The sequence below is a fragment of the Patiria miniata genome, unplaced genomic scaffold (genome assembly GCF_015706575.1).
Source record: "Patiria miniata isolate m_02_andy unplaced genomic scaffold, ASM1570657v1 HiC_scaffold_18, whole genome shotgun sequence".
Lineage (NCBI taxonomy): Eukaryota > Metazoa > Echinodermata > Asteroidea > Valvatida > Asterinidae > Patiria > Patiria miniata.
Window position 1 is genome coordinate 16,137,750 of NW_024037056.1, and position 27,855 is coordinate 16,165,604.

The 27,855-nt window shown below is 42.8% G+C and overlaps 2 protein-coding genes across 2 annotated transcripts; one reads left to right on the forward strand and one right to left on the reverse strand.

Moving 5' to 3' along the window:
- Positions 1–1,464: 1,464 nt before the first annotated feature.
- LOC119725185 (NFX1-type zinc finger-containing protein 1-like) lies at positions 1,465–11,878 on the reverse strand. The gene is made up of 2 exons (XM_038196546.1): positions 11,160–11,878; positions 1,465–10,123 (listed from the first exon to the last, which is right to left on the reverse strand). The coding sequence occupies exons 1-2, from the start codon at positions 11,876–11,878 to the stop codon at positions 3,772–3,774; spliced, it is 7,071 nt and encodes a 2,356-aa protein (XP_038052474.1). The 3' UTR covers positions 1,465–3,771.
- Positions 11,879–15,783: 3,905 nt separating this feature from the next.
- On the forward strand, positions 15,784–27,053 carry LOC119724877 (NFX1-type zinc finger-containing protein 1-like). Its single transcript, XM_038196166.1, has 2 exons — positions 15,784–16,500; positions 18,516–27,053. The coding sequence occupies exons 1-2, from the start codon at positions 15,785–15,787 to the stop codon at positions 24,865–24,867; spliced, it is 7,068 nt and encodes a 2,355-aa protein (XP_038052094.1). The 5' UTR covers position 15,784; the 3' UTR covers positions 24,868–27,053.
- The last annotated feature ends 802 nt before the right edge of the window (positions 27,054–27,855 follow it).

Genomic DNA, 27,855 nt, shown 5'->3' on the forward strand with positions numbered 1-27,855 from the left:
CCATAGTTCACAATTCTTTTAAATGTTCTCAAAACTCTCTCAGGCTGCACAGAAAAATGACGATCAACATGTTGTCTTTCATTTCCGTTCCATTCTTAAACAATGACTTAATAAGTTGAAAAATGTTCACCCAAATAAGAAGACCACCCTTGGAATGAATTTTCCAAACTGGAAAAGTAGCCATTTTGAAAAAAAATAGATCCCTCCACAACATGGCTAAATAGCGCCACTTTCGCACCCAATGACATCCAAAATGCTCAGAATTGTTTTTGTATGCGGTGTCTGGGGTAAAAACAGAGCCAACTTAATTCGTCGCAGCGCGCGAGCACGGCAGGAGTTACGATAACACGATTTTTTTAAAATTAAACTGTTACGATCTTATCGAGACAACATGCAGTATCATATTTAATATTAATGTGAACAAATTGGAAAGGAAATTAGTATTTTCGAGAAGGCATGGACGAATGTTCGCGAAAACACGTACTGCACGTTGTGAATAACAACACCAAGTACACGATAAAAATCCATTACTAGCCAATTGCGGTATCGAATCAGGATACAGGAAGAAAGTTTCCTCTCCAGGGCTTACTATTGGAAACGAGGTTGGAAATAAAGTAAGCACTGGGGTTGAGGTTGTAGCGTCATAACCTTGGCCGTTGGATCCAGGGCATTTTACTGAATCAGGAAGCGAACCTTGGTGACTACAGTCGAATCACAATCATGTTCGAATCACAATCCCATTTCCAAAAGAGTTTACAAGGTCCACACATTGGTTTTATTCACGAGTCAGCCATATTAAATTGAAAGCGAGGTAGGATCTTCATTTTTTGGAACTTGCGAATAGGAATGAAAGCAATGGCATAAAGTTACTTTAATACCAGTCTGCTCTGATGAATAATTTTAAATTTGTGATTAATATAGCCTAATGTTTTAAGCCACATTTAAAAAAAAAATGCAAAAATAGTCTGGCACCCTTCCATTTCAACTGTTCACAAAAAATCTATAAAATACATTCAGGGAACACGACCAAAAATAGATTCTCCTCGTGAATAATTAGGTGCATACGCACGCGTTTCAAACTGATTGGAGATATCATCTACCGGCTTTTCGTGTTAAAGAACCTTTGCAGCAGTCTCATTACTGTCAAACGGATCCGCTTAACGCCCTCTCGCGAAGTTGAACTTTGCCGGCCGTTCCGCGCACTGTGCGCAGTCTGCATAATTAAGCCTAACGTCGAAACTATTATTCATGCAGTCGACGGTCTTCATCTTTGCAAAGCCATGCTTTTCATTCCAAATTTCAGACGCTTCTTGTCGCTTTCTAGTATCCAGAGAATGGCTATAAGGATCAATCAACAACTTTTAACATAGTACACTAACAGCCAGTATTATTGAATCTATTCAATTGTTATTTCTTTCCAGTGGAAAATATAGAGATATACACAATAATTTATTGTTCCATTTCATTGATCATCACTTTCTTCGCTTTTGGCAAAATATATGAATTCCGTGCAGACAATTATTGTTGCAATTCACGCTTCAAGTTATAATGTTGATCATTCATCATCATCTGGAACATTCCCATGATCAGGAAGTTAAGAGTACACGTATATATTTCCAGAGAATGATGAGATTATACACACCGTACTTTCATCTGCAAAACAGTTATAGTTGTATTCGTAAATACATGTATACCAAACTTCGTGGAGGTTTGATATTAGGGAAAATTGAGGTTAGAGTTGGAAATGTTGTGCACAACACAATGGGAATGCCTCTCTTATGTACGATCTTCGGTTATTGTTATTAGCTTTCCAAATGCCATCATGACAGTCGTCCTGATATGCACTGAATATATTTTCTGTTTCTGGCAAAATTGAGGTATATTTTTAAAAGTTGTGGCTATTTCATGAAAGAAGAGAGATGTATCGACCTGTAGGAGTGATTTGAAGCTGCGATAGCTTATAGGGACATTGTTTATAAGTGTTTAAATGTTTTCACAATTACAATAATGTTGAAATAATATTTTTGAAAAGGTCACTGCTTGCTCAAACGTACCAAAAAAATCCTTCCATTGAACATAAAGCTCACATTATAGTGAAACACATTCTAATCCGTCATTCATATTTGATTTGGGATGAAGGTAAAACAAATAAATGGTACTAGATAGATAACATCAGAACATAACTTGATATTATTCTACAACATGTTGCAATTTCTACAAAGAGTATCACTACACGTTTTAAATGATAAGGCCCAATTCATCCCTTAGACAAATCTTACATTATTTGACTTGACATTTGGCAAACAAATAACTAGGCGATAACAGGAACAATGCTGAAATATTTGACACTGGCTGTTTAGAGCTATCCAAAATGATATCACTAGGCCTACACATTAAAAAATAGACACTTCCACAAATCAGACATCCAAATGAAATATGGTATAGTATTAAAATAAACAAAACATACACTTTTGTAACAAGGATAAGAATTCTGTATTATACAACGACCGAATATATCCCCGTCATCTGATTGGAGCGTCTGTCGTTGATCAAATTATTCGTCCCATTTCCCCACTGCCCAGCCGCACCGCAAAAATAGAAGTTCCATTCCACGGTAATAGAAGTTCAGATGACGAGGATATATTCGGGCGTTGTATCATTGAACGAATAGGCATAATCAATATTTTACAGTCGTGCAATGGAAAGAATAATTTCGTTCAGTGATATATAGGAATGTTGTACCTTTCACGTCATGAAATTATTCTTACCATTGCACTCATAAACATTTACTGCTTGTACATTATTCTACAATCTTCGGTTCATTGTGCTCTAGGCCCTTATGGCTCTCACTACATGCTTTAAATCGTTTTTCACAGTCAGTCAAAATGAGGATGTTCAAATGATGTTTGGTTATTTAGAAACAAAGCATTAAAGCTGATAATTCTAACATATTTTAAATATAATCGCTCAAGACAAGCAGCCAACAATAGGCCTACTGAATATACGAAAACTATATGAACGTACAAGCATGTAATATCGTACTTACTTCTTGAAAATTAACCATGATAGTATACATGTATAAAAGATTTTCGGACTATATTTTTTTAAACAAATGTATAGTGTACTATTACTGAGAATTCTATGGGATCTCCGTTTACCAAAAACCATCCCGTTACTCGCTTTATAATGCATCCCTGCATATTTTCATTTTTGACATAGTAGTAAAAGTACTTTAACGTACGGTGATATTCCAATCAATGTTTTAAAGAAACTATATCTGTTAAAGTGAAACTTTCTGATTTAACACCTTGCCAAATCTGTTCTCATTTCTTAATAAATCTTTTTACTGCTGTGTATACCACACATTATAGCTCTATCCAATGCTACGGTATGAAAGCTAACAATAATTTGCTATCTATTTCAAATAAATGCTTATGACATTCCAATATATTGAAGACAAGCATTTTAGCTTCGCGGGTGCCCCTATCATACTTTTTCAACATTATTATCCGAATATCTTTTCGTGTAATGTAAAAAAAAAAACACAAAATAAACACACGAAAAGTTGCTGTTTCTACGCCTTTATCATCTCGCAAATTTTCGACTGTGAGGAAAAAAATCTTCATTTAAACACATGAAAAGAGCGGCTCGATTTTGTGGCGATCAAGAATTAAGCGTTGGGAAAGTTCCGTTAGCGAAACTGGATGGTACAGCATTAGTAATGAGACTGTCCTTTCTTGCAAGGTTAACTCCAATAACGTGGTAAACAAATTACTCTTTGGAGCATTTGGGGCATGCTGGTTCCTGCTGCTCTGCTTGTTTGTCATTCTCAAGACAGAACACGTGACCTCGAGGGCATCTCAACCATCTACCTACTGCGAAGGACACACTTGAAGAAGCACCCTTACCCGAAGAAGTAGAAGTCATATACAACCCAGAGAACATTGTTCTCCTTTGGTTGCACTTCTTTTTGGCTGCATCAACTGATTTCTTTATAATACCAAGAGTATCCTGATAACGAGGGCAGCTCAATATTGGTTCCTTGCATTTGGGACATAGCAGGGAACGAATTTCGAAGAATCCGGTCCTTAAGTGACTTTGGATATTAGCTACCATTCTGTCGAGGGTTCGAGTCTCGCAAAGGTGGCCGCAGTCTGGTAGGTAGATGAAAGTGTCTTTTTGGCGAATGTTTTTGGGCATATCAGCTTTCCATTTAAATTCGTCACAGACATTGCATAATGGTGGACAAGGTTCCCCGCATACACCGATGCAGGTATGTTTTCCACGTTTGCAGAGCTGGGTGCAACGAAGTATGCAGGCCTTAGATTTCAGTTGACGGTTTCTCATGCCACGATGGGTACATCGGTAAGTCTCTAAATCCTGCGACTCGTGCCGACTTGAGCGACTCTGATTTGATCTGGAATTTCTCCTGCAGCTTATGCAGTCCGGTGGACAAACTGTATCACATTCGTGAAGGCATGTGTGGCCGCACAGAAGCTGCCGTTCACAGCTTTCTTCACACGGTACGTGTTTTTCGCCTTCCTCACAGTCATCACAGTTACCACGACATCTGTGGCCACAGGCTAGGACGCCGGTGCACGGTTCAGAGCACGCGTGGTCCGAGTCACCAGCAGACCTGCAAGCCATATCTTGTTCATGACCACAAGTCAAGATCTTCCGGACGTTCGCTTCACATACTGTATGGCGCGGCCGGTGCACTGTTGGCTCATCTTCGTTTGACGAAGTATCATCTTCGAAGCAGTCACTGCATGTATTGGGACACTGGTGACCGCACGGAAGAATCTGCTCACACCTTTCACTGCAATATACCGTCTTGATATCTTTGAAGCATGGGAGGTCAACACTGTGATCACAATCCAGAAACTCTTTCCTCACAATTTCAGTGCATCTTCTTGCAGGAGTTCTTGCTGCTGTTGCTGCAAAACGAAGTAAGCTGCTCGGTTCATCTTCGTCGGAGAGCAACGCCCCTTCAGTGGGGCAAGGCTCCCCACATTTGTTGGGGCACCCGTGCTCACATGCAAGTTTCCTCTCGCACTTCTCTTGACATTCATAGGAACTTAAATCTAGATAGCAAGAAAGTCGAACGGTGTGATCACAATTGGGCAGCGTTTTCAGCACGCTACGGAGGCATTTGCAAGCAATTCCACATTTGTTTTTACAGACGTGGCCGCAGGACAACGTCTTACCACAAATTTCAGAGCAGGATAAAGCTGAGACATCCTTGTGGCATTCCACTTCAGCAGTGTGACCACAACCAGGGAGCTTCTTCTTAACAAGTTTCTCGCACTTTGTCGAGACGCCTACCATGAAAGAACCATACAACAAGTGTACATCACCAGGACAGGGTTCACTACATTTGTTCGGACACACATGACCGCATGACAGTACCTTCTTGCATTTGTCTCTACAATATCCAGAAAAATCGAACTCGTGCTTTACATAAAAATATATCATTCTTCTACTGAGTTTTTCTTTCGGGCACGGCTCTGAACATTTCTTAGGACACAGATGACCGCATGACAATATCTTCTTGCATATTTCAGTACAAGGTACCTCACACACATCCTTATGACATGGGAGCTTAATGACATGACTACAAGACGGATAAGACTTCTCCACAATTACTTCACAAACTTTCAAGTCATCAATCTCTTCGAAAGCGTCCAGATAAGAAATTGCCAGTATCGGCGAGATGTCGGAAGCCTCACACGGTTTCCCACAAGCATTTGGACACTGATGGCCGCAGCGAAGAACTTTGTTGCATCTGTCCGTGCAATCTCTTGAATTGGGATCAATGTAGCAGGGCATAGCTTTTTGGTGCCCACAGCTCTTCCGTTGTTTGACCACAGACTTCTTGCATTTGACCTTTCCAGGATCCTCACAGCAATCCACCAGGACATCATGGCCACATGAAGGATGAGTTTTGGTCACAAGTCTTGTGCACTGGAATGCTTCAGGGCTTTCACCGCACTCCATGAGAACCTTGTGCTGACACTTCGACAAGATTCTCGTGACCTTAACCTTACAATAAGATGTGCAAGTCTCCTTACAAAGCTCTTTGCAGGGATGACCACACATTAGCTTCCTTCCACACTTTTCAGGACAGGCTTCCAAACAACTTTCACCGCATGTCCTCCGGCATTGGTGCTGACAGCTCGAAAAAAGCTTGGGACACGGTTTGGGACAGGGAATCTCAGTTTGACTGCAGTCCATCGTGACTTCATGACCACACGTCTCCAGGATTCTCTTGACTCTGACTTCGCAGTATGTGTTACATGGCCTTCCGCAGGGCTCCGTGCATGGATGGCAACAAACCAGTGACTCCTCACATTTCTCTGGACATGTCTCACACCGCTCACTGCATTTTCTCTGACAAGGATGACCACAGCTGGCAAAAACCTTCTTACAGGGTTCAGGACAAGAGACCGTGTCAAATTGATGACACAAAACCTGCGTTTCATGTCCACACATTTGGAATAATTTCTGAACCTTCTTGTAGCAAGCCCCGCATGATTCATGACACTCAAGGGGACATTTATGCTCCCCCCGTTGACAAAATCTCTGACATGGTTCGTGGCACTCGTAGTCTTTGTGCTGGCGGTCGTATGGATGACAAAATAAACGACAAACGTGACCACAAGTAAGTGTTTGACCACATAATCTGTCACATCCACCACAAGAGGCCTTCTCTTCGAAGTCTTTGGAAGTGGCAACCCTTGTAACTTTGGAAGGATGGTTTTGACAGACTAATGAAAGCCACCGGTCGATCTTTTTCTGAGCCTCAAGAGTAGTAATGATGTCTTTCCAGATATGGGCCTTCTTTAAGATGGTGAAGTTTCCGATGCAGTAAAACCCCATCTTAGCTCTGGACAGCGCAACACACACGCGGTTTTGAGTGCGGAGAAACCCGATGGAACCCTCCTCGTTGCTTCGTACAAGAGATAACAGAATGATATCATTCTCTTCTCCTTGGAAATTGTCTACAACAGACACACGAACCCCGTCAAAGGTTGCTCTATCCATGAGTCGCCTAATACAGAACAACTGACCCTTGTATGTGGTGAGTATAGTTATCTGGGAGCGATCGTAGCCTTGATCCAACAAATACTTGCATAAGCCCACCAAGACCTCGGCTTCGTGCTGATTGGACCTCGTCCTGTTGTCATCAAGCCCATCCTCTAATCGTTGATGGTTGATGAAAAACATGTTGTGTTGCATCCCCATGACGTTCTCCATATCCAGTACACATGTATCATCGTGCAGCCGTTTATAGAAATGTCTCTTCATGAGTTGTGAGATTTCAGGACGCATGCGATGTTGATGTGACAGTGTCTTGCAAGGGACACCGTTGTTGATCATCCTCTCAAATAGGGATGTATCCAAGTTGAACAGCTTCGCCAGGCGGTAGACAGTTGGATTAGGCTTCAGCTGTTGGTGGTCACCAATGAGAATGAGATGCTGGCATTTTTCAGTCAGGGTGGTGATGATGTGTGCTTCTAGGACCTCTGCAGCCTCTTCCACCACTACAATTCGAGGACCAAGACGCTGCAGAACATTCCGACATCTTGCCGCACCAGTTGTCGTCATACCAATCACGTTGGCCTCGCGTAGAACCTCGAGGTCACCCTGAGCTTTCAAAGTCTCCCGCTCCTTAGAAAAGGCCTCAAATCGCTCTCGATGCTCAACTAGCCTTGCCCCGTGTCTGTCTTTGTATCTTTTGACCCAGAGCCTGTACAGACGCCAACGGTCACTCAAGTCAAGCTTCCAGATGCGTTTTAATCTGTCAGCCCGCTGATCTGTCATTACATCAGATTTTTGCATCTCTGCCACTGACTTAGAATCTAGAGTACGCTCCATGGTATGCGCAGCATTTTCACTGCAAATCGCGCGCTCTAGAGCTTGCCTGTGCTGGTCACGATCTGTGACAAAGTCATCGTCAGAGTCGTCAATTTGACGCTCCCGCTGAATTTCCGCTCCCTCATCTTCCACTTCCATTGGATCTTCGACATCACCAGTATCTTCCGACTCCTTGTCCGAAACTTTCTCCACCTTTTCATTTGGTTCATCACCGACGTCAAGCCAATTCATAAGTTTAGCTTCTTTTTCACTCTGCGGCTGCTTTGATGACAGTTCCCTGAAGTTGTCCATGCTCATGAAGTCTTGCAGAGCTTTAACATCAAGAATAACCTTGCTTGGAAGATGAAACATAAAGAGAATGCGTTGAATTGCTAGGTCTAGCTTTGCTAGTTCTTCCTCAACTATTTTGAGTCTTTCCTTTTCTTCCCGATAAATATCGGCTGGTCTGTGTCTCCTCAACATGGCCAGGTTCTTATTCTTAAGTTTGACACTGGAGCTTCGGCTTCCAATACGAACCACGTTATGTTCACCGAATTCAATAATACCCTCAAGGAACTGATCCAGTGCGTGATTTGTGTAGCAGACCACAAGGATCGGTGAGGTCTTGGCTTCTTCGGGTTGGTTGTTATTCCAGGGTGAGTTATACAGAAGCAGTTCAACTATCTTCAGACCGATGTAGGTCTTCCCTGTACCTGGAGGGCCTTGGATGATGGCAAACTCCTTGGTCAGAGCTGTTTGCAAGGAAGTCAACTGAGAGTCATCAAGGTGTAGGATTTTTGCACTCGGCCAATTCCCTGGGTCCAAGATTGGCACATAGGATGCATTGACGATGTCTTTCACTGTCTGCGGGTCTTGGAAATCCAACTGCTCAACAGGACCTTGGACAAGTGGTCTCAGGTCGTACGTAACTTCTTCATCATCTTGTAGATAAGCAGGTGGCTCTACTTTGGAGGCTACATCTACGATGTATTTCTTGAATGGGAAATTTTTCTCATTCATTTGCTGGAGCCCCTTAAGTACGTGCCGATAAGCCTCGAAGTAAGCAGCTGATTCAGCCATGATGAAGGGACCCTTACATTTAAGAGGCACCTCTGTCAGAAAGCGAACATGCACCCTTCCATCTTCAAGATCCGTCAAATCCCTATTCTCCACAGTAGCACACAAAATGTGCTTAAAGTTATCGCTTGATAGACAGACGAAGGACCCATACAAGAGACGCTTGCTGGTCTCCCATCGCTCAGGTCGGCGACGCCTCAACTCAAACTTCAGTGTGTGCACGATTCCATTTGATGCTGTCTTCGCAGCCTCTACAAAGACATCGTAATATATACGAATGTCTTGGAGACGGCCGTGGGTGGTGGAGAGAAATTCGGTTATTCCTTCCCGCATCGGCGCCACAAAGTCTTCCCTCAATAAGCGGAACTGAACGTCAAGGTAATGCTCAACACTGTCGTATCTGCCTCGAACAATGTTCTTCCTCAGAAAGGGCTTGCCCATCTGGCGAAGCTCTGTGCTCCTTGGGAAGATGGGAATGTCCCTGAAATCGTCTGGAGGTGGCTTCTCCTTGACACGTTCTCTAGCTGTCTTCTGCGACTCCTCCATGCAGTTACAACATTCCTTGACCACCTCTACCTTAGCCATCCGAGAACCCTCTGGGTCGAACTCACTGTTATTCAATGCTGCCGTAGTCACTACTTTCTGTAAGAGAACCATAACTACGCCTACCTCCGAGAAAGCAGAGGGTTTTGTTATCAGAAACAGCTTAAGAATGTCCAAGATCATGTCTACATCCTCTGCAAGGTTCCTCACATCTTTGGTTTCTTCATCGTCGCAATCGTCTGCCTGCTTTGAACACAAGCCAACTAGGTACCTAGACAAATGCTTACTGAGAAACAAAGATGATTCAATCATACTTAGAATTATGCTTACTTCTCGAGTGTACGCTGTTTTAGAGACTTGATCTAAATGACACATACAGGACAAAACACGTATTATCAACAACAGTGTGTTTTCATCTAGGTCACTAGCAGACAAGATGCCCTCAAGCTTGTCCTTTTGACTCTCCAGTTTCAGGAGAGCATCTTGGGATTTTTCGTCCAGGAGGTTTTCAAGTTCTTGAACTGTGAAGGAAGGTCCGGTGGTTTTACGTCTCAGCTGAGTCCTGTGCAGATATGGTGCGTGAGTTTGCCTCTGCTGGCTTGTAGACTCATCTACGTAACGGTCGTAACCAACCGAGTTGGAATCACTGTAAAAAACAAATTACATGACGGCAGTCAAGAAAAAGCATCAGTAAAATGTCCCACCCTTTCGAAACTCTTTCTAAACAGATTTTACCCTCTGACCAGTACTTGAAACAATCATGAAAATGAAGAATCTAAAAAGTACGAGTTCCATCTATACAAATGATCTATTTTCTGTTGTTAGGTGATATATTTTATCGCAAGTAAAACATTATTCTTAATTGAGTGAAACGGGTTTTTATATTTCACACAAACGATGTAGACGTACACCTCACAAGGCCAAAAGTAATTTTTGCTTACACAACTACACGAGTTAGTAAAACAGCTAGGGCAAAATGTAGGCCCCACATGCACCGTGTACATTTTCCCACGAAACGCTAAAACATTTAATCCAAACATTTCATATATAGGAATCATTAACTTCACTGCACTTTGTCGATTATAGTTCAAGTTTGACAGAAACAGCTCCGTTAAGAAATCTACCAAGCCACCATTAGGTTTTCTGACGATGCAGGTGATTACGTTTGTCAACAAACTTCGTGACCTTTGAACCTTTGGCTGTCTACGGCTGTTTTCGGATGTATTTGTCCTGACAACTCATGTTTGAATATCGTCCATGCAAGTCCCGCGAATTCGCGTGGACTGGTAACTCTTTTGGTCCGCTATGAATTAATATGCGTGCATGAATATCTTCTCGGACATGTTTAATTAATACAAATTTGTAGGATTTCTTTTAAAATATCAAATGAAACAAAGTTGTTTTGGAGGAGCACCGATTAGCATAACGTGGCAGTCGTGATACAAACAAAATGTCGGCTGTTTGAAAATATATGTAATATGCAAGAACAACCTATGAAGAAGGACGTATGTCCGAAAGATTGGGAATTACTTTGGTAAGCACTGCTTTTGAAATGTTCTCTATTGTTTATATAACATGTATTGTGGTTTCGGCGCATTCTTTCCATTAATTATTGACAGTATCAATACACCAGATTTATAACGGAATCGTTACACCCATTAATAGGTGTATTGATAACTTACTTGTAAAATGTTTCTCCATCTTCAGTGAAGCCTCCAAAATCTTCATCTTCCTCGGAAGGTTCGGCTTGTAGTTTTTGTTCTCGGTGTTTTCTCCAGCTGGCTGCATCGGGGCCGTCTTGCACTACTTCCAGTGCAAGAAGGGTGTCGGCGTCTCCCTCCGATTTGGTATTCTTGGCGGCTGCTCTTCCGGGCTTCCTGAAGAAATCCCTGGAGATGCCTGCTCCTGATTCTTGAAGGCGCCCTCCCGAAGGCACAGCTTCGATCCTTTTGTCTTCTTCTGATGATTTTGTGTTTCTCCAGGTAGCTGCATTCGACCCTTCTCCGGGAGAATAACGCGTGGACAAGGAGGTCCTGTCTCGGAAGCTACTAGAACTGCTCCAAGATCTTCCGATTTCTCGGCTGTCTCCTGGGTTCCTCCAGTTTGAAGAATCAAATCCACGTCTAGGAGCCTCCTCTGTCATCAAGGATCTTTCGTCCGTATTTCGAAAGTTTTGACCGCGTTGGCCCCCTCTAGCGCCACCAGTACCCCACGGATTGGAAGAGTGCCGCAGGTTCGCATCATCCCCGAACCCGAAGGTGTCAAAAACATCATCGTCTTCAGGAGGCCTTCTCCATTGTTCAGATGTTCCCTGTGGGTTAGTGTTTCTTGCAGACGAATCAGAAGACTGTTTTTCATGTGAATAGACTAGTTCCTTGCTGGGATCAAATCCATTTGCCATGGCTGAAATAAAAAGACGGGGAAAACGAGCTTCATTTTCAATATCTTTCGGATTTGCTGCAGTTAATTGCATGGATTTCTAAGCTTAAAGTGATAATTACGGACTGTTCTGTCCACGGATCACAAATAAGCAGTGGCGTAGCCAGGAATTTTTCAGTGGGGGCGCTGGGGGGGGGGGGGCTGGAACATTTCATGGGGGGCGTCATGTAGATCAATGATAAAAAAAAATTTGAAACTCAAAATCTCCGTGGGGGGGCCGACTGGGGGGGGGGGGGGGGCGACAAGGTTTCGGGGGGGGGGGGCTGTCGCCCCCCACGCCCCCCCCCGTGGCTTTGCCACTGCAAATAAGGTGTGCGTAGTTTCAGCAAAACGAAAACAATTCACACGCATCCCTATGTGATTTGTTTTCGTGTTGCTGAAAGTGAAACAACACTTACCTTTTTGTGATCCGTGGACAGAACTTTAAAAGGGTGGTTGTGTTTAAAATTCCGTAACTTGAAAATTACATTAGTGATTTAAAAGATTCTTGTACTAAAAGAAAGCTTATGAATTGGGCTTTCAGATTCTAGATTTTGAAAGTGCTACATGCAGAACTTCACTTAAAGGGAATGTACAACATTTGCTTTTGCTGCAATTTTTAGAAATAAATGGATTTGGAGGATTATCATGTTATACAAATATTGTTAAAATTACTTTTTTCCATGTTTTGGGCTTGTAGATGTTGGAAAAACCAGGAAAACCAATCTGTTCTTGCAGTCTTGTTCCCTGACCCCACTTAAGATGACATGGAGCAATTTATAGACTTTGGGGGAATTGTAAGGTCAGAGAATCAGTATAGCAGACTTGTACCCCTTCACATGTGTGTAATCAATTGCAAAGAAAATGTGGAATAAGTAATTATGAAAATTCGGAGCAGTTTTTGAAGAAAAAAAAAGCCAGTTTTCTCCAACGCTGGTCGGCCGACCAGCGTTGGAAAAATACCATTTTTCTTGAATATGTCAGCACACCAGGAGCCACGATTTTACAGGATGCTTTAAACTGTCATTCCCTAACAATCCAGTAAGGTATTTCGTGATAATTTGATAATTTCGTTTTATGATGCTTGCAAATGTTGTATCTTCCGTTTAAACAATGGTCCCGACATTTGGGTTTCGGGTTTTTTTTTTACTCACCACGTACATTACAATAACACTATAAAGTTTTCTTCTTTTGTCGTTTACTTTTCTTGCCACTTATTCAACTTTGCCCTCGGAGCCTGCCGTGAATCCAAGCTTCTTGGGTGTGACTGCTCTATGCTCCGACACCCCTATGTTCCGACTGCTCAACCTATCTTCCGACACCCCTATGTACCGACAACCCGCACATAATAAGATTGTGTTAGCCCGTTTAGACTGCTGCGTTGGGGCCAGAGATCAGCCTATGCACTATGTCGGAACATAGGGGTGTCAAACATCGGGATGTCAGAACAAAGGTGGAACAGTCGGAACATGGGGGCTTCGGAACATTTACTTAGGGTGTCAAAACATAGGGATGTCTGAACACAGGGGTATCGGAATTACATAGGCTGAGCAGTCGGAACACGGTGTCGGAACATCTATGTCGGGATACAGGTATATTACCTATTTGGGATATACACTCCCTCCAAAATGGAACTAGGCCTACATGTGTAATTATTACGTCAGGTGGACGAACACATTGGTTAAAAAAAATGGGAACATGATTCCCGAGCCGACTATTTCTAACTGCACAACTTACCTGCAATGGATGACAATTCATCAAAAGAAGTCAAGTAAAACTGGCCATGATGACGGCATTTTCACTGGGCGAAGAGTTTTAAGGAACTTGTGCAGTTGTATAAAAGGACCCCTTTCCTTATCATCATCCACGTCCAGTAATGTATGTACACGTAGGTCTGCACGCACAGAACTCGAATAGGCCCAACATGAACTAGTGCGCAACTTTGCAACGCCCATGCTGCAGATTTCTTAGCCATGTTTCAAGGTGCCGAAATGTTATGAATAATACCCATCACTGAGGCGTACAATCGGCGGTTGGTTGAGGCGCCTTGATCAGAGGCTATAAATGCCTATGCAAATGAGTCGAGTTCAAGTTCGGAAACTGCATTTCACATCCTGGGAATTTCCAAAAAGTGCAATAAATAACCATTATTCCACACAACCATTGTGGGACATACAAAGTCAACATGGCGTGTCACTCGAGTGGAAACTTCTCATCAAAATAAAAAAAAGCCCAACAAGGGTGAAACTTTCAGGAGAAATGAAACATAATGGCCTGTTTTGCCGGCCTGCAACCTACAGTATTATTAAATTTAATGGTTGACATCAGTCGATTGATAAAGTTGATAAGGCCAAACCGCTTCTGGCCGTTCTTGAAACAGTCCAAACATCTGTCGTACAGGTTCGATAGTAGATAGAGGTTTCATGGAAACGTTTCGCGTATATACTTTCCAAACGCAACAGTAAATGTCAATTAAGTGTCAATAATAAAAATGTTGTTTCTCCCTTTCTTTCCATTGACCTATCGTGCGAACGCAATCAGCCAGTTGTGGACCGTACGTAGGGATCTTTGTTTAACAATTACTGAAACTTAAAACAAAAATGTCCTCTTTTTCAGACTTCTTTCTAAATGTTTTCAAAGTGCCAACCTCGACAAATTTCAAACAAAACACAACAAAACCAACAAACAAAACACACTTTAAACGAATTTAAAAAAACCTACCCCCCCCCCCGGATTAAGAACGGCAGGAAGAGAAATGTCTGTTTGAATGACTCACATTATTGTTTGCTTTTTATCATAATACTTGCGCAGTGTATTGCACGGCGTGGGGAATTCCCGAACTGAGTAATCCAGTCGTAACATTTGCATACTGGGCAGCCGTTAACCTCCGTTCCAGGCGTATCTGCCAATTACATGCCTTGTTTGTGACAGTTAAAATGTTCAGGACACCTTGAAACACGTCTACGAAAGCAAATTCATGGACATTGCAGAATGTTGCGCACTATAATAGTGCAGTAAGTCGTCTACGTGTACATGATATATCTATGCTCGTCTGCATTATAAAAAATATTTTCCTGAGCTATATCCTCATCACACACAGTGGCAAGGTGTTGAAAATGGCGAAGCTAGCGGAGTGCATAAGCCTACTACAGCACTCGTGCCGAGTTTTACTTGATGAATAACGACTGCGGGTAAGTTCAGTGAGTGTGATGATGTGGAATGGTCGGCTTGGGAGTCATGTTCCCATTTTGTAATCGTTTGAAGGAAATAAGTCCTTTCATATTTAAGCTTAGATTCACAAAACAAAATGTGTTGTCTCCTTTTCATGACTTGCTAGCGGAAGTTAGACACATATGCTTCGGTTTATTTTATTGTCGTCATTCCTCCACAAAGTTATTTGCTTTTGGTGTCAATAGTTGTCCCATAAATGGTTAAAAACTCTTAATGTTACATTGAAAATAAAACTGAACATTATTCTTTCTCCCTTTCGATGCGTGATTTCATTCCAGAAACCACTATCAAATGGGATATTTCATTCTTAATTACTGCAAGCTTTTTAGACCTATCATGCTTGGATCAAATAGCTAAGACCCGTTTTAATTAACATTGTTTGAAAAATCTTGCAGGAATAATATTCAGACATGTTGCACTAGCTAGTATAGCTAAAATAATGGAATATTAAGGTTTAAAAACTACCCCTGTTGCAGAATTGTAAGACTGATTCCCTTTATGTGTGTTATATTTGTCAACAAAAACATTCAAACTGCACTATGCACCACCGTAGAAACCTTAAGATTATCGTACTTGACATAATCAGTATTACCATTTGATACAATAACAAAAATAGCAGACGAAACTGATTTCATGTTTTTTTTCTTCAAATGCAGTCATGGCTACTGGGTACGACCCCAGCAAAGTACGTTATTCCCGTGACAGACAGTCTTCTGATTCGTCTGGAAGATACACTCGATCACAAGGAAGAGTCGAAGGATGGAGAGGAGATCCTCAAGACGATGATGTTTTTGACAGCTCCGGGTTTGGAGGTGCTGCAAACCCCCGACGCGGCTCTCCAACGCCATTGGGGACTGGAGACGCAAGATCTCGAGGGGGCCCCCGCGGCCGAAACTTTCGGAACACGGATGGACATTCCTACAGGAGAGGACCTTCGAGAGGGGGCTCTTCAAACTGGAGGAATCCAGGAGGCAGACGTGGAAATCGTGGAAGATCCTGGAGCAGTTCAGATAGCTACCGAGGCAGAACCTCTTATTCCACACGTAATTCTCTCGGAGAAGGATCAGAAGTCGGCAACTTGAGAGACACAACATCACAAGGAGGCGAAAGGAACCGAGCTGTGCCTTCGAGAGGGAGGCACCAAGAATCAGCAGGCATCACGAGGGACTTCTTCAGGAGGCCCGGAAGAGGAGCCGCCAAGACCAAGTCGGTGGGAGACTCCGTCCCCTATTTTGCTGAGGAGACCACAGGAGAGGTTCAAGATGGTCCTGATGTGGCTAGTTGGAGAAACACAAGGGGATCACAAGGCAGTGAGCAAGCCGAATGTCTGGAGGAAGATGAAGATTCTAGAACCTTCACTGAAGATGAAGACCAGTAAGTAGGCCATCATTTGGTAATCTTTTTGTGTAAAACTGTTATGAATGTATTTTAAAAAGTGTGCGGAGAGAAATTGGAGAATCAGCCGACTTTTTTTCGTTTCACGACTGTCACATATTACGTCAATCGGTGCTTTTTCCAAGACAATTATTTCGTCATATTAATAAATTGAGATACCGATGTTAATTCACTTCACTGAAGCCAACCATGTATCGTGTTGGACTGGGTAAAAAAAGGAAGAAAAAAGTCATTCACGGACGGACGTCGAGATCTCGAATTTTTATTCACTCGCAGCAGAATGAAACAGCCGTTGACAACCAAAGGTTCAAGGTTACCAATTTATTATTGACGGTGTAGCGTGAATATCCGACTCCATGAAATGTGGACTCATTGGTAGTACTGCGCACGCGTGAGTACGATACTATGCTAAAGAGTGCTGGAGAGTGACCAGTCACGTGCGAGGGATTAACCAATAATAGGGAAAAAGGGTTCCGATTTTCATAGGAGTCGGATTTTCATGTGACAACGGTATGTTTGTACATAATGTGGGGCCCAGAGTGTTACGTACGTACATTCACACTACACACACACACGTTAGTAATGGAATGGCGTTCTATCTGGTTAATTTGATCTGACATGTAGCTGTTTTGTTTATTTTTATGTCAAGTTAGAAAATTTGAGTTACAGCAGTGTCAATGTTACAGCAGTGTCGATGTTACAGCAGTGTCGATGTTACAGCAGTGTCGATGTTACAGCAGTGCGAATGATTTAGTAGATCTATTGAATAATTGGAATCAGTTTAAATGTATACATTTTGTCTGTATTTTTTGTGAATTGTGTCGTGTTTCCCGAATCGGTAAACACGATGTAATCCATGCAGGCAACGGAATACTTTTTTGTCCTCCGGTTTGAGGTATAGACCCTTTACATGTTGCGACATGACAGAGAGCAGGTCTTTGTTCCTGTGTGATACACTTGCTTATAGGCACTTAGTGCTTTCATTGTAACTGAATTTAAATAACAAAACAGAGGTGCACTGTCATGGCGTACCGTGCAAAGGGTCTACCGCCTGCATGTTGCTCGAACATTCAAAGAGCACTTTTGAAAAAAATAATAGCATCGGGAAGGAATTTTTAAAGGTCAAACTTCAATAAAACTTTCGAATGCAGACAACGATTAGAAATTGAACATATACTCATTCTTCATTTTCATGTTCAGAAAATGAGGCCTGTTGTTCTAGACGCATTATGAACATCTTCATCCCTTAAAAATTCATTAAAGAGCCATTTTCCCTTGAATTTACCGTGAATTAAATTTTCACGGATTTTTCAACATATTCGGGGGAAAAGGATCGTGAAAACACCCTTAAGGAAGTCCTTTGTTTACCCATGGAGATAGACCCAGTGTACCGTTATGTATAACCAATGATAATCCTCAGTGGCCAGGGTCATTAAAAAAACGTGAAAATACTCTTACATGATTAGTCCTATAAGCGCCCAGGAAAATATCCGTGAAACATCTCTTAAAGATTAATTTCAAGGAGAAGTGGACTTTTAACGAAAATTTAAGGGTTCAGATGTTCATAGTAATGATCGCGCGCAGTTATCTTTAATTTGCCGCAAGATCCCTCGTCTACAACTCAGTAGTTGCTGTAAACGCCGAACGTAAATTTGTGGAACTTTAATGCACCCAGAGTAATGCAACAGATCAAGCAGTTCAATAAACTTTCAGCGCGATCAAAATATTCGCATGCGCGTTCCTAAAATGTTTCAACCTACTTGAAATTGAATAGGGTTCGGCACGGCACTGCCACACTGATGACCGTTCGGGGCGACAGCGGGGCAGCCCGACGATAGCGCGGCAGCCGTGCCGAACTCAATTTACCGATCCAAATAGTTCTAAACGCCGTGTGGTATCGCCGTGCCAAATTGAAAACTGTCACATTAACTGAGTTCGGCACGGCGTCCAGAACGGGCCTAACATAATTATGCTCTTTCATTTACTTGTTGCAGTGATTCCAACTCGGCAAGCTATGCAGATGAGTCTACAAGCCAGCATTGGCGAACCTATGCATCAGATCTGCACAAGACTCAGCAGAGACGCAAGACCACCGGGCCTTCCTTCACGGACCAAGAACTTGAAAGCTTCCTGGACGAAAACTCCCAAGATGCTCTCCTGAATCTTGTCAGTCAGAAGAAGAAATTTGAGGCCCTTTTGTCTGCTAATGAACTAGATGAAAACACGCTAATGTTAACAATACGTGTTTTGTCCTGTATGTGTCATTTAGATCAAGTCTATGAGGCGATGTACACTCGAGAAGTAATCGTGATTTTAAGTATGATTGAATCATCCTCGTTTCTCACTAAGCATTTGACTAGGTACCTAGTTGGTTTATCCTTGAAGCAAGCAGACGATTGCGATGTTGAAGACACCGTAGGTGCGAAGAACCTTGCAGAGGAAGTTAACATGATGTTGGACATTCTGAAGCTGTTCCTGCAGCGGAAGCCATCTGCTTGCGCAGCGGTGAACGTAGTTTTGGTTTTCTTACAGAAAGTAGTGACCACGGCAGCGTTGAGTAACAGTGAGTTCGACCCAGAGGGCTCTCGGATGGCGAAGGTAGAAGAGGTCAAGGAATGCTGTCACTCCTTGGACGAGTCGCAGAAGACAGCTAGAGAACGCGTCAAGGAGAAACCACCTCCGGACAATTACAGGGACATTCCCATCTTCCCAAAGAGCACAGAGCTTCGCCAGATGGGCAAGCCCTTCCTGAGAAAGAACATTGTTCGAGGCAGATATGAAAGTGTTGAGCATTACCTTGACGTTCAGTTCCGCTTGTTGAGGGAAGACTTTGTGGCGCCGATGCGGGAAGGAGTAACTGAATTTCTCTCCAACCCCCGTGGCCGTCTCCAAGACATCCGTATGTACTACGATGTCTTTTTAGAAGCCCAGAAGATGGCAACGAATGGAATTGTTCACACACTGAAGTTTGTGTTGAGGCGTCGAAGACCTGAGCGATGGGAGACCAGCAAGCGTCTCTTGTATGGGTCCTTCGTCTGTCTTTCCAGCGATAACTTCAATAGCATTTTGTGTGCCACTGTGGAGAACAGGAATTTGAAAGATCTTCAAAATGGAAGGGTGCATGTTCGCTTTCTGACCGAGGTGCCTCGTAAATACAAAGGTCCCTTCATCATGGCTGAATCAGCTGCTTACTTCGAGGCTTATCGCCACGTACTCCAGGGGCTTCAGCAAATGAACGAGAGAAACTTTGCCTTCAAGAAATACATCGTAGATGTGGCCTCCAAGGTAGAGCCACCTGCTTATCTAGCAGGTGATGAAGAAGTTGCGTATGATCTAAGACCACTTGTTCTTGGTTCTGATGAGGAGTCCGATAATAACCAAGACATCGTCAATGCAGCTTATGTGCCAATCCTAGATCCAGGGAATTGGCCGAGTGCAGAAGCCCTACACCTTGACGACTCTCAGTTAGCTGCCTTGCAAACAGCTCTGACCAAGGAGTTCGCCATCATCCAAGGCCCTCCAGGTACAGGGAAGACCTACATCGGTCTGAAGATAGTTGAGCTGCTTCTGTATAACGCACCTTGGAATAGCAACCAACCTGAAGAGGTTAAGACCTCACCGATCCTTGTGGTCTGCTACACAAATCACGCACTGGATCAGTTCCTTAAGGGTATCATTGACTTCGGTGAGCAGAATGTGGTTCGTGTTGGCAGCCGAAGCTCCAGTGAGGAACTTGAGAAGAAGAACCTAGCCCGTATGAGAAGAGACAGACCATTCAAAGAGTATGCACAAGAAAAGGAGAGACTCAAAAAAGTTGAACAAGAACTAGCAGAGCTGGATAAGTTAATTCAACGCGTACTCCTTCAGCTTCAACTTCCAGGCAAGGTAGTTCTTAATGTTATGGCACTGATACACTTCATGAGTCCGGGTCACTTTAAAGAACTTTCTCCAAAGCAGCTGCAGAGTGAAGAGAAATTGAACGAAACACGATCAGCTAATCTTTTGAAGTGGCTTAAGGTTGGTGATGCTTCAAATGAAAAGGAGGAAAAAGTAGCAGACCCAGACCGGAAAGAATTGGATGCTGCTGTGGAAGCCAAGGATCTTACAGAGATGGAGGATGAGGGAGAGGAGATCCAGCGGGAGCGTCAAATCGACGACTCTGATGACCTTGTCAAGGACCGTGAGATACAAAGGCAAGCTCTGGAGCAGGAGATTTGCAGTAAAAGTTCTGCACATGCCTTGGAGCGTAGTCTGGATTCTAATTCAGTGACAGAGATGCAAAAATCTGATGTAATGACGGATCAACAGGCTGGCAGATTAAAACGCATCTGGAAGCTTGACTTAAGTGACCGTTGGCGTCTCTACAGGCTCTGGGTCAAAAGATACAAAGATACACATGGTACGAGACTGGGTCAGCTTCGGGAGAAATACGAGGCACTTTTAAAGGAGCAGGAGACTTTGAATGCTCAGGGTGACCTGGAGATTCTCCAAGAAGCTAACGTGATTGGTATGACAACCACTGGTGCGGCAAGATGCCGGAATGTTCTGCAGCGACTAGGTCCTCGAATTGTTGTGGTAGAAGAGGCTGCTGAGGTCCTGGAGGCACACATCATCACCACCCTGACTGCAAAATGCGAGCATTTGATTCTCATCGGTGACCACCAACAGCTGAAGCCTAATCCAACTGTCTACCGCCTGGCGAAGCTGTTCAACTTGGATACATCCCTGTTTGAGAGGATGATCAACAACGGTGTCCCTTGCAAGACACTGTCACATCAACACCGCATGCGTCCTGAAATCTCACAGCTTATGAAGAGACATTTCTATAAACGGCTGTACGATGATAAATGTGTACTGGATATGGAGAACGTCATGGGGATGCAACACAACATGTTTTTCATCAACCATCAACGATTAGAGGATGGGCTTGATGACGACAGGACGAGATCCAATCAGCACGAAGCCGAGGTCTTGGTGGGCTTATGCAAGTATCTATTGGATCAAGGTTACGATCACTCCCAGATAACTATACTCACCACATACAAGGGTCAGTTGTTCTGTATTAGGCGACTCATGGATAGAGCAACCTTTGAGGGGGTTCGTGTGTCTGTTGTAGACAATTTCCAAGGAGAAGAGAATGATATCATACTGTTGTCTCTCGTACGAAGCAATGAGGAGGGTTCCATTGGGTTTCTCCGCACTCCAAACCGTGTTTGTGTTGCACTGTCCAGAGCTCGGATGGGATTTTACTGCATCGGCAACTTCAACATCCTGAAGAAGGCCCAAATCTGGAAGGACATCATTGCTAATCTTGAGGCCGAGCATAAGATTGCCACGTCCCTTCCGTTAAAGTGTCAAAATCATCCCGACAAAATCTCCCAGGTTGCCACTGCAAAGGACTTTAAGGAACAGGCTCCCTGTGGTGGATGTGACAAGTCGTGCGAGTATAGGTTACCGTGTGGCCATGTTTGCCGTTTATCCTGCCACCCCTACGATCCTCAGCATCAGAATTATCAATGCCAGAAACCATGCACGAAAAGTTGTTCAAGAGTGGAGCACAGTTGTCCGCTTAAATGTCATGAGTCATGTAAACCCTGTCAGGAAGAGGTTGAGAAATTGATGCCTGATTGTGGACATGAGATTCGGGTTTCCTGTTTTCAATTTGAAACAATTTCTTGTCCTGAACCGTGCGAGAAGCTCTACACTAACTGTTGCCATCCTTGTCGGAGGAAATGTGGTCAGCGCTGCCATGTGACATGTCCAGAGAAATGTGAGAGGTCACTGGTTTGTTGCCATCCATGCACGGAGCCGTGCGGAAGGCCATGTAACACATACTGCAAAGTTAGAGTCAAGAGAATCCTGGAGACGTGTGGTCATGAAGTCACGATGGACTGCAGTCAAACTGAGATTCCCTGTCCAAAACCGTGTCCCAAGCTTTTCTCGAGCTGTCAGCACCAATGCCGGAGGAAATGTGGTGAAAGTTGTTTGGAAGCCTGTCCTGAAAAGTGTGAAAGGAAGCTGGTATGTGGTCATTCCTGCGAAGAGCTTTGTAAGGAGACTTGCACATCTTATTGTAAGGTTGAGGTCACGAGAATCTTGTCGAAGTGTCGGCACAAGGTTGTCATGGACTGTGGAGAAAACCCGGAAGCATTCCAGTGCACAAGACTTGTGACCAAAACTCATCCTTCATGTGGCCATGATGTCCTGGTCGATTGCTGTGAGGATCCTGGAGAGGTGGAATGCAAGAAGTTTGTGATCAAAAAAAGGAAGAGCTGTGGGCACCGAAAAGCTATGCCCTGCTACATTGATCCCGATTCAAGAGATTGCACTAAGAGATGTAACAAAATTCTTCGATGTGGCCATCAGTGTCCAAATGCTTGTGGGAAACCGTGTGAGGCTTCTGACATCTCGCCTAGATCTTATCTGGATGCTTTTGAAGAGACGGATGACTTGAAAGTTTGTGAAGTGATTGTGGAGAAGTCTTATCCTTCTTGTAGTCATGTCATTAAGCTTCCGTGTCATAAGGATGTGGCTAAGGTACCTTGTACTGAAATCTGCAAGAAACTTTTGTCATGCGGTCATCGATGTCCTAGGAAATGTTCAGAGTCATGCCCGAAAGAAAGGTTGAGCAATTCATTATTGAGAATTCATGCTAGGTGGGGGGAACAGTTTTCTGGATTTTGTACAGACAAATGCAAAAAGGAATTGTTATGTGGTCACATGTGTCCCAACAAATGTGGTGAACCCTGTCCAAGTGATGTAGGCGTAATGCATTGTTCCTCCTTGGTAAGCTTTTCAACAAAGTGCAAGGAACTTGTGGAGAAGAAGCTCCCTGGTTGTGGCCATACTGCTGAAGTGGAATGCCACAAAGATGTCTCAGCTTTATCCTGCTCTCAAATTTGTGGTAAGAAGTTGTCCTGCGGCCACGTCTGCATGAACTTATGTGGCATTCCTTGCAAATGCCTCCGCAGTGTACGGAAGATGCTGCCGCATTGTGATCACACTGCTCTACTTTCCTGCTATCTTGATGTGAGCTCCTATGAATGCCCAAAGAAGTGTGAGAGGAAACTTGCATGTGGGCACAGGTGCCCCAACAAATGTGGGGAGCCTTGTCCTGGTAATGGGGATAGCTCGACCGACGAAGATGAACCGAGCAGGTTACTTCTTTCTGCAAGAGCAGCGAAAACGCCGGCAAGAAGATGCACCGAAATGGTGAAGAAGGACTTTCTGGATTGCGATCACAGTGTTGACTTGCCGTGCTTCAAGGATATCAGTACAGTGAAATGCCATCAGAGGTGCTTACGGCTTCTTTCGTGCGGTCATCAGTGCCCCAATAGGTGCAGTGATTGCATCGAAGAAGATGCTTCGTCGAGCGAAGACGAAATGACAGGGCACCGACCGCGCCATACGAAGTGTAAGGTGAAAGTACGGAAGATGTTGCCTTGCGGTCATGCCCAGGATGTGGCTTGCTGGTTTGTCGACTCCACCCATGCTTGTCTGGAGCCGTGCACCGAAGTCTTAGCCTGTGGCCACAAATGTCATGGCAACTGTGATAAATGTAAGCAAGGCAAACAACACGCAGGGTGTGGACAGAGCTGTAAGCGTCAGCTTTTATGCGGCCACACATGCAGAGACATCTGTGGTAAAGTTTGTCCACCAGACTGCCGTAGCTGCACAAGAGACGCTGTATGGCAGCGTCATTTGAGCCTACGCGTGGCACAGGGTTTGGAGACTTATCCATGTACACAAAACATAAGAAACCGTCAACTGAAGTCTAATGCTTGCATTCTTCATTGCACCCGGCGCTGCAAACATGGCAAACATCCCTGCATCGGTGTATGTGGGGAGCCTTGCCCACCATTTTGCATTATATGTACAAGACGTGCAACTATAGACGCGATGCCCAACAAAAATATTCGCCCAAAAGACACGTTCATCTACCTTCCAGACTGCGAACACATGTGTGAGACTCGAACCTTAGATAGGATGGTAGCTAGTATCCAGAGTCCCTTAAAGAACGGATTCTTTGAGATTCGCTCCCTGCTATGTCCCAAATGCAAAGACCCAATACTGAACTGCCCCCGTTACAAGGAGACCCTTGATATTATTAAGAAATCAATTGAAGCAGCCAAGGAGAAGCATAACCCAAACAGGCAAACAGTTTCTGGGTTGTCTAGGCATTGTGCCAAGTATGTATCAAGTATGTCATTTGCAGTGGGTAGATGGTTGAGATGCCCTGAAGGTCACGTCTTCTATCTTGAGGATGACAAACAAGCGGGACAACAGGATCTAGCATGCCCTGAATGCCCCCAACTCAAAGTGCATGATGAGGAATTTTTTGATTAACCGGATTAAGCGATTATACTGTAAAGTCTGGGAGAGGAATGTGCATTGTCAGTGCTGCACAATTAAAACTCGGGCAGGTTGGTCAGTAACTGGCTACAGTATTGAGCAAAGTGTCAGTTAAAATGTAGGCCTATTTGGAAATTACTCAGATCAAACTTTATAGTGCGAGACAACATAACGTGTTCATCATACTGTAAATAAGCCTATACTCCAAATGACTAACCATGCATTATATAAGGGATATATATACATATACATATACATTGTATAGTAGTTAACACAGTTTTGGTATATTAATTAAGTAAACCTTTCATTTACCGCTTAACACAAGACGGTTACGATATCTTATACCTGTCAGTAACTGCCTGCAGTGGTATGAGCAAATTGTCAGTTAATATACGTTTGGAAATTACTCAAATCAAACTTTATGTTAGATAACTGTAACGTGATCATCATACTGTAAATATACTCCACTTTCAAGGGATAGATATATATACACATTGTATATGGCGGGTTTGCAGTTAACACAGTTTGGGTATGCATGTGTATAAGTAAACCTTTTATTTGCCGCTTGTCATAATGCTTTTTTACGATAACTTATACCTGTGGTTCATTTAGTAAACTAACAATGTAGGCCTACCACTTTATCATGAAACTAGTTCCGGTATATATTCGGTGAACATGACCTTCTATTTGCTGTTTGTATGAGAATTGTGGTATCAATTACACACTTAGGTCTGGTTTCTTTAACATTTACCGCTTATCATCAGACTTGTACGTTTATCGTGTAGTTTGGGTGTATTCAGTTAACCTAGCATTCACTTTTCTTGAGATTTGACACTATCATCTCATGAAATTTACTTCCAGTAAATTCAGTAAGGCCGACATACGTTATCATTATTACATTTTTTGTAGATACACTTACCGCTTGTCATGATCATAATACTTTTACGTTATCATATTTTTCTGGTATATTATTCAATAAACCTTTCATTTACCGTTTATCTTTAAAGACATATGTTATCAAACAGTTCTGGTTTAACCAGTAAACATATTTGTCTTTAACTTAACGTTATCATTATATTCAGAAAACCTTTGGTATTACTCGGTTACGGCTTTATCATAACAGTTCTGGTATAATATATTCAGTAAACATTATTTACCGGTTGTCTTGAGACTTATACCTTTTATAGTTTTGGTGTATATTGTTACAATCGCTTTTGTCTGGCCTACTATCATTTCAATATCATATTTGACCTGTTGAGGTTTTTTTTTTTTACGTGTGCGCATGCAATGGGACTACTATGTTCTCAGTTAGGGGCCGAACTGTGCCTTGAAATATAACACAAATATAGTTTGTTTTGTTTCTCATTTGTCATCAAGTGACGAAATAACTGATACAATACTGTGAAGTGTTCCGATTTTGTTCACAATGTTGTTTTTTTTTAGTAAGTAGCCAACAGTTACATAAACTTTCAGAACTGTTATTGTTTTTGCGATTTGTGACTTCATTGCCAAATATCACGTCATTGTCAAATTATAGCCTAGTTACAAAGTGTTGCGATATTTTAGCTCGATGGACCAATGTCCGTAGTACATAGAGTTGTAGAATATCGGATTAGAATTGTTGTTAAAACAGCTTTATTTTACGCCTTCTCCACTACCAAATGACGTCTGAATATCGAATATGCAAATGATGAAATAACAATTTAGAATGTGTGGTGATATTTTAGTGCAATGGAACGATAACATTTATGTTTATAAAAGGAACAGCACATATTTTTATGTAATTTACTGTATTTCAATGTTTTGTGTCTACATTGTCCAAATCTTATTGAATGTAAAAATTGTGAAAGTGACATAATAACTACAAAATGTATATATATGTAGTCAAATTTGAGCACAGTAGGTGGATGAAACCAATTTAACAACCAGATGCAGGTTATAGTTAAACATTTCCTTTCTGTCACTTATATTTTGTTTGTTTCATTATCAGACTCAAGAAGATTGGTTATACACAAGTTTGTAATTCCAGTTCCAATCCGGTTCATAAATGACTTCGTCATATACGCCCATGAATGGACCGATCCAGTAAGCACCGCCCCATGGTATTCTGGCCAATCACAGCCGTGATTATGTTCGACATGCGTGCACAAAAGTCCGACATGCGTGCACGCGCGTATGATGCGCGCGGCAGGAAAATGCAGTGTGGCATTGGAGAGGAGCACTGGACGGTGTCAATTTGCCCACGTGCGCAGTGGGAGGGGCTTACTGGATCGGTCCATTACTGAGTACTAGTGCCCATTGGCTAAACACGCCACTTCTGGTTCCTATGCTACTCCATGTGCAGTGGGCATGGTTTAAATGGAAGTGATGTCACACTTGCAAACCGGATGGTTCTATTAATGCAACTCCGTGTGCAGTGGGCGTGGTTTAGGTTGAAATGATGTCACACTTGTAAACTGGTTTTGACATAAATCATAGCTGTGCTGGTCAAAAACAATTGACCTTTTGTGGTAGAATCGCGTCAACCCAGCTTGTGAAATATTGTCCAATTACATGTTATACAAATGGACGCGAAACGCGCAAAATCTGAGACAAAAAAAAAGTAGTGTACAAAACTCCATATGGTTGTCTAAGGGGCGTGGCTAGCTCACAACCGGCGATAGGTCATTTGTTGGGCGGAGCTTATATAAAATGGCTCGGTCAATTGGCTCAATTAATGCAACAAGCCAGAAATGGAATTAATTGTATGCCCCTCATAAGTTTGAGGGTCACGCCCATCAGATAGGACTATAAGCTGGTACTTTACTTATTACGTAAATCATGCATATGAATGAAAATAGACATTTTGTTTGTGAAAAACTTAACTTACGCGCGTTTATTTGGTCGAGCGATTCACCAAAGTACATTTAAAACGGTACTGAAATTTGGTCACTTAACGAACAATAATTAATTATGGTACACATGTATATTACATTACACGTA

Bases quoted from the DNA above. Each gene is read 5' to 3' on its own strand.
- LOC119725185 (XM_038196546.1), bottom strand. From the start codon at position 11,878: ATGGCAAATGGATTTGATCCCAGCAAGGAACTAGTCTATTCACATGAA. The intron at 10,124-11,159 runs GTAAGTTATCAA...TGTTTTTTACAG, and splicing joins GATGGAGAAACATTTTACAA to TGATTCCAACTCGGTTGGTT.
- LOC119724877 (XM_038196166.1), top strand. From the start codon at position 15,785: ATGGCTACTGGGTACGACCCCAGCAAAGTACGTTATTCCCGTGACAGA. The intron at 16,501-18,515 runs GTAAGTAGGCCA...TACTTGTTGCAG, and splicing joins TTCACTGAAGATGAAGACCA to TGATTCCAACTCGGCAAGCT.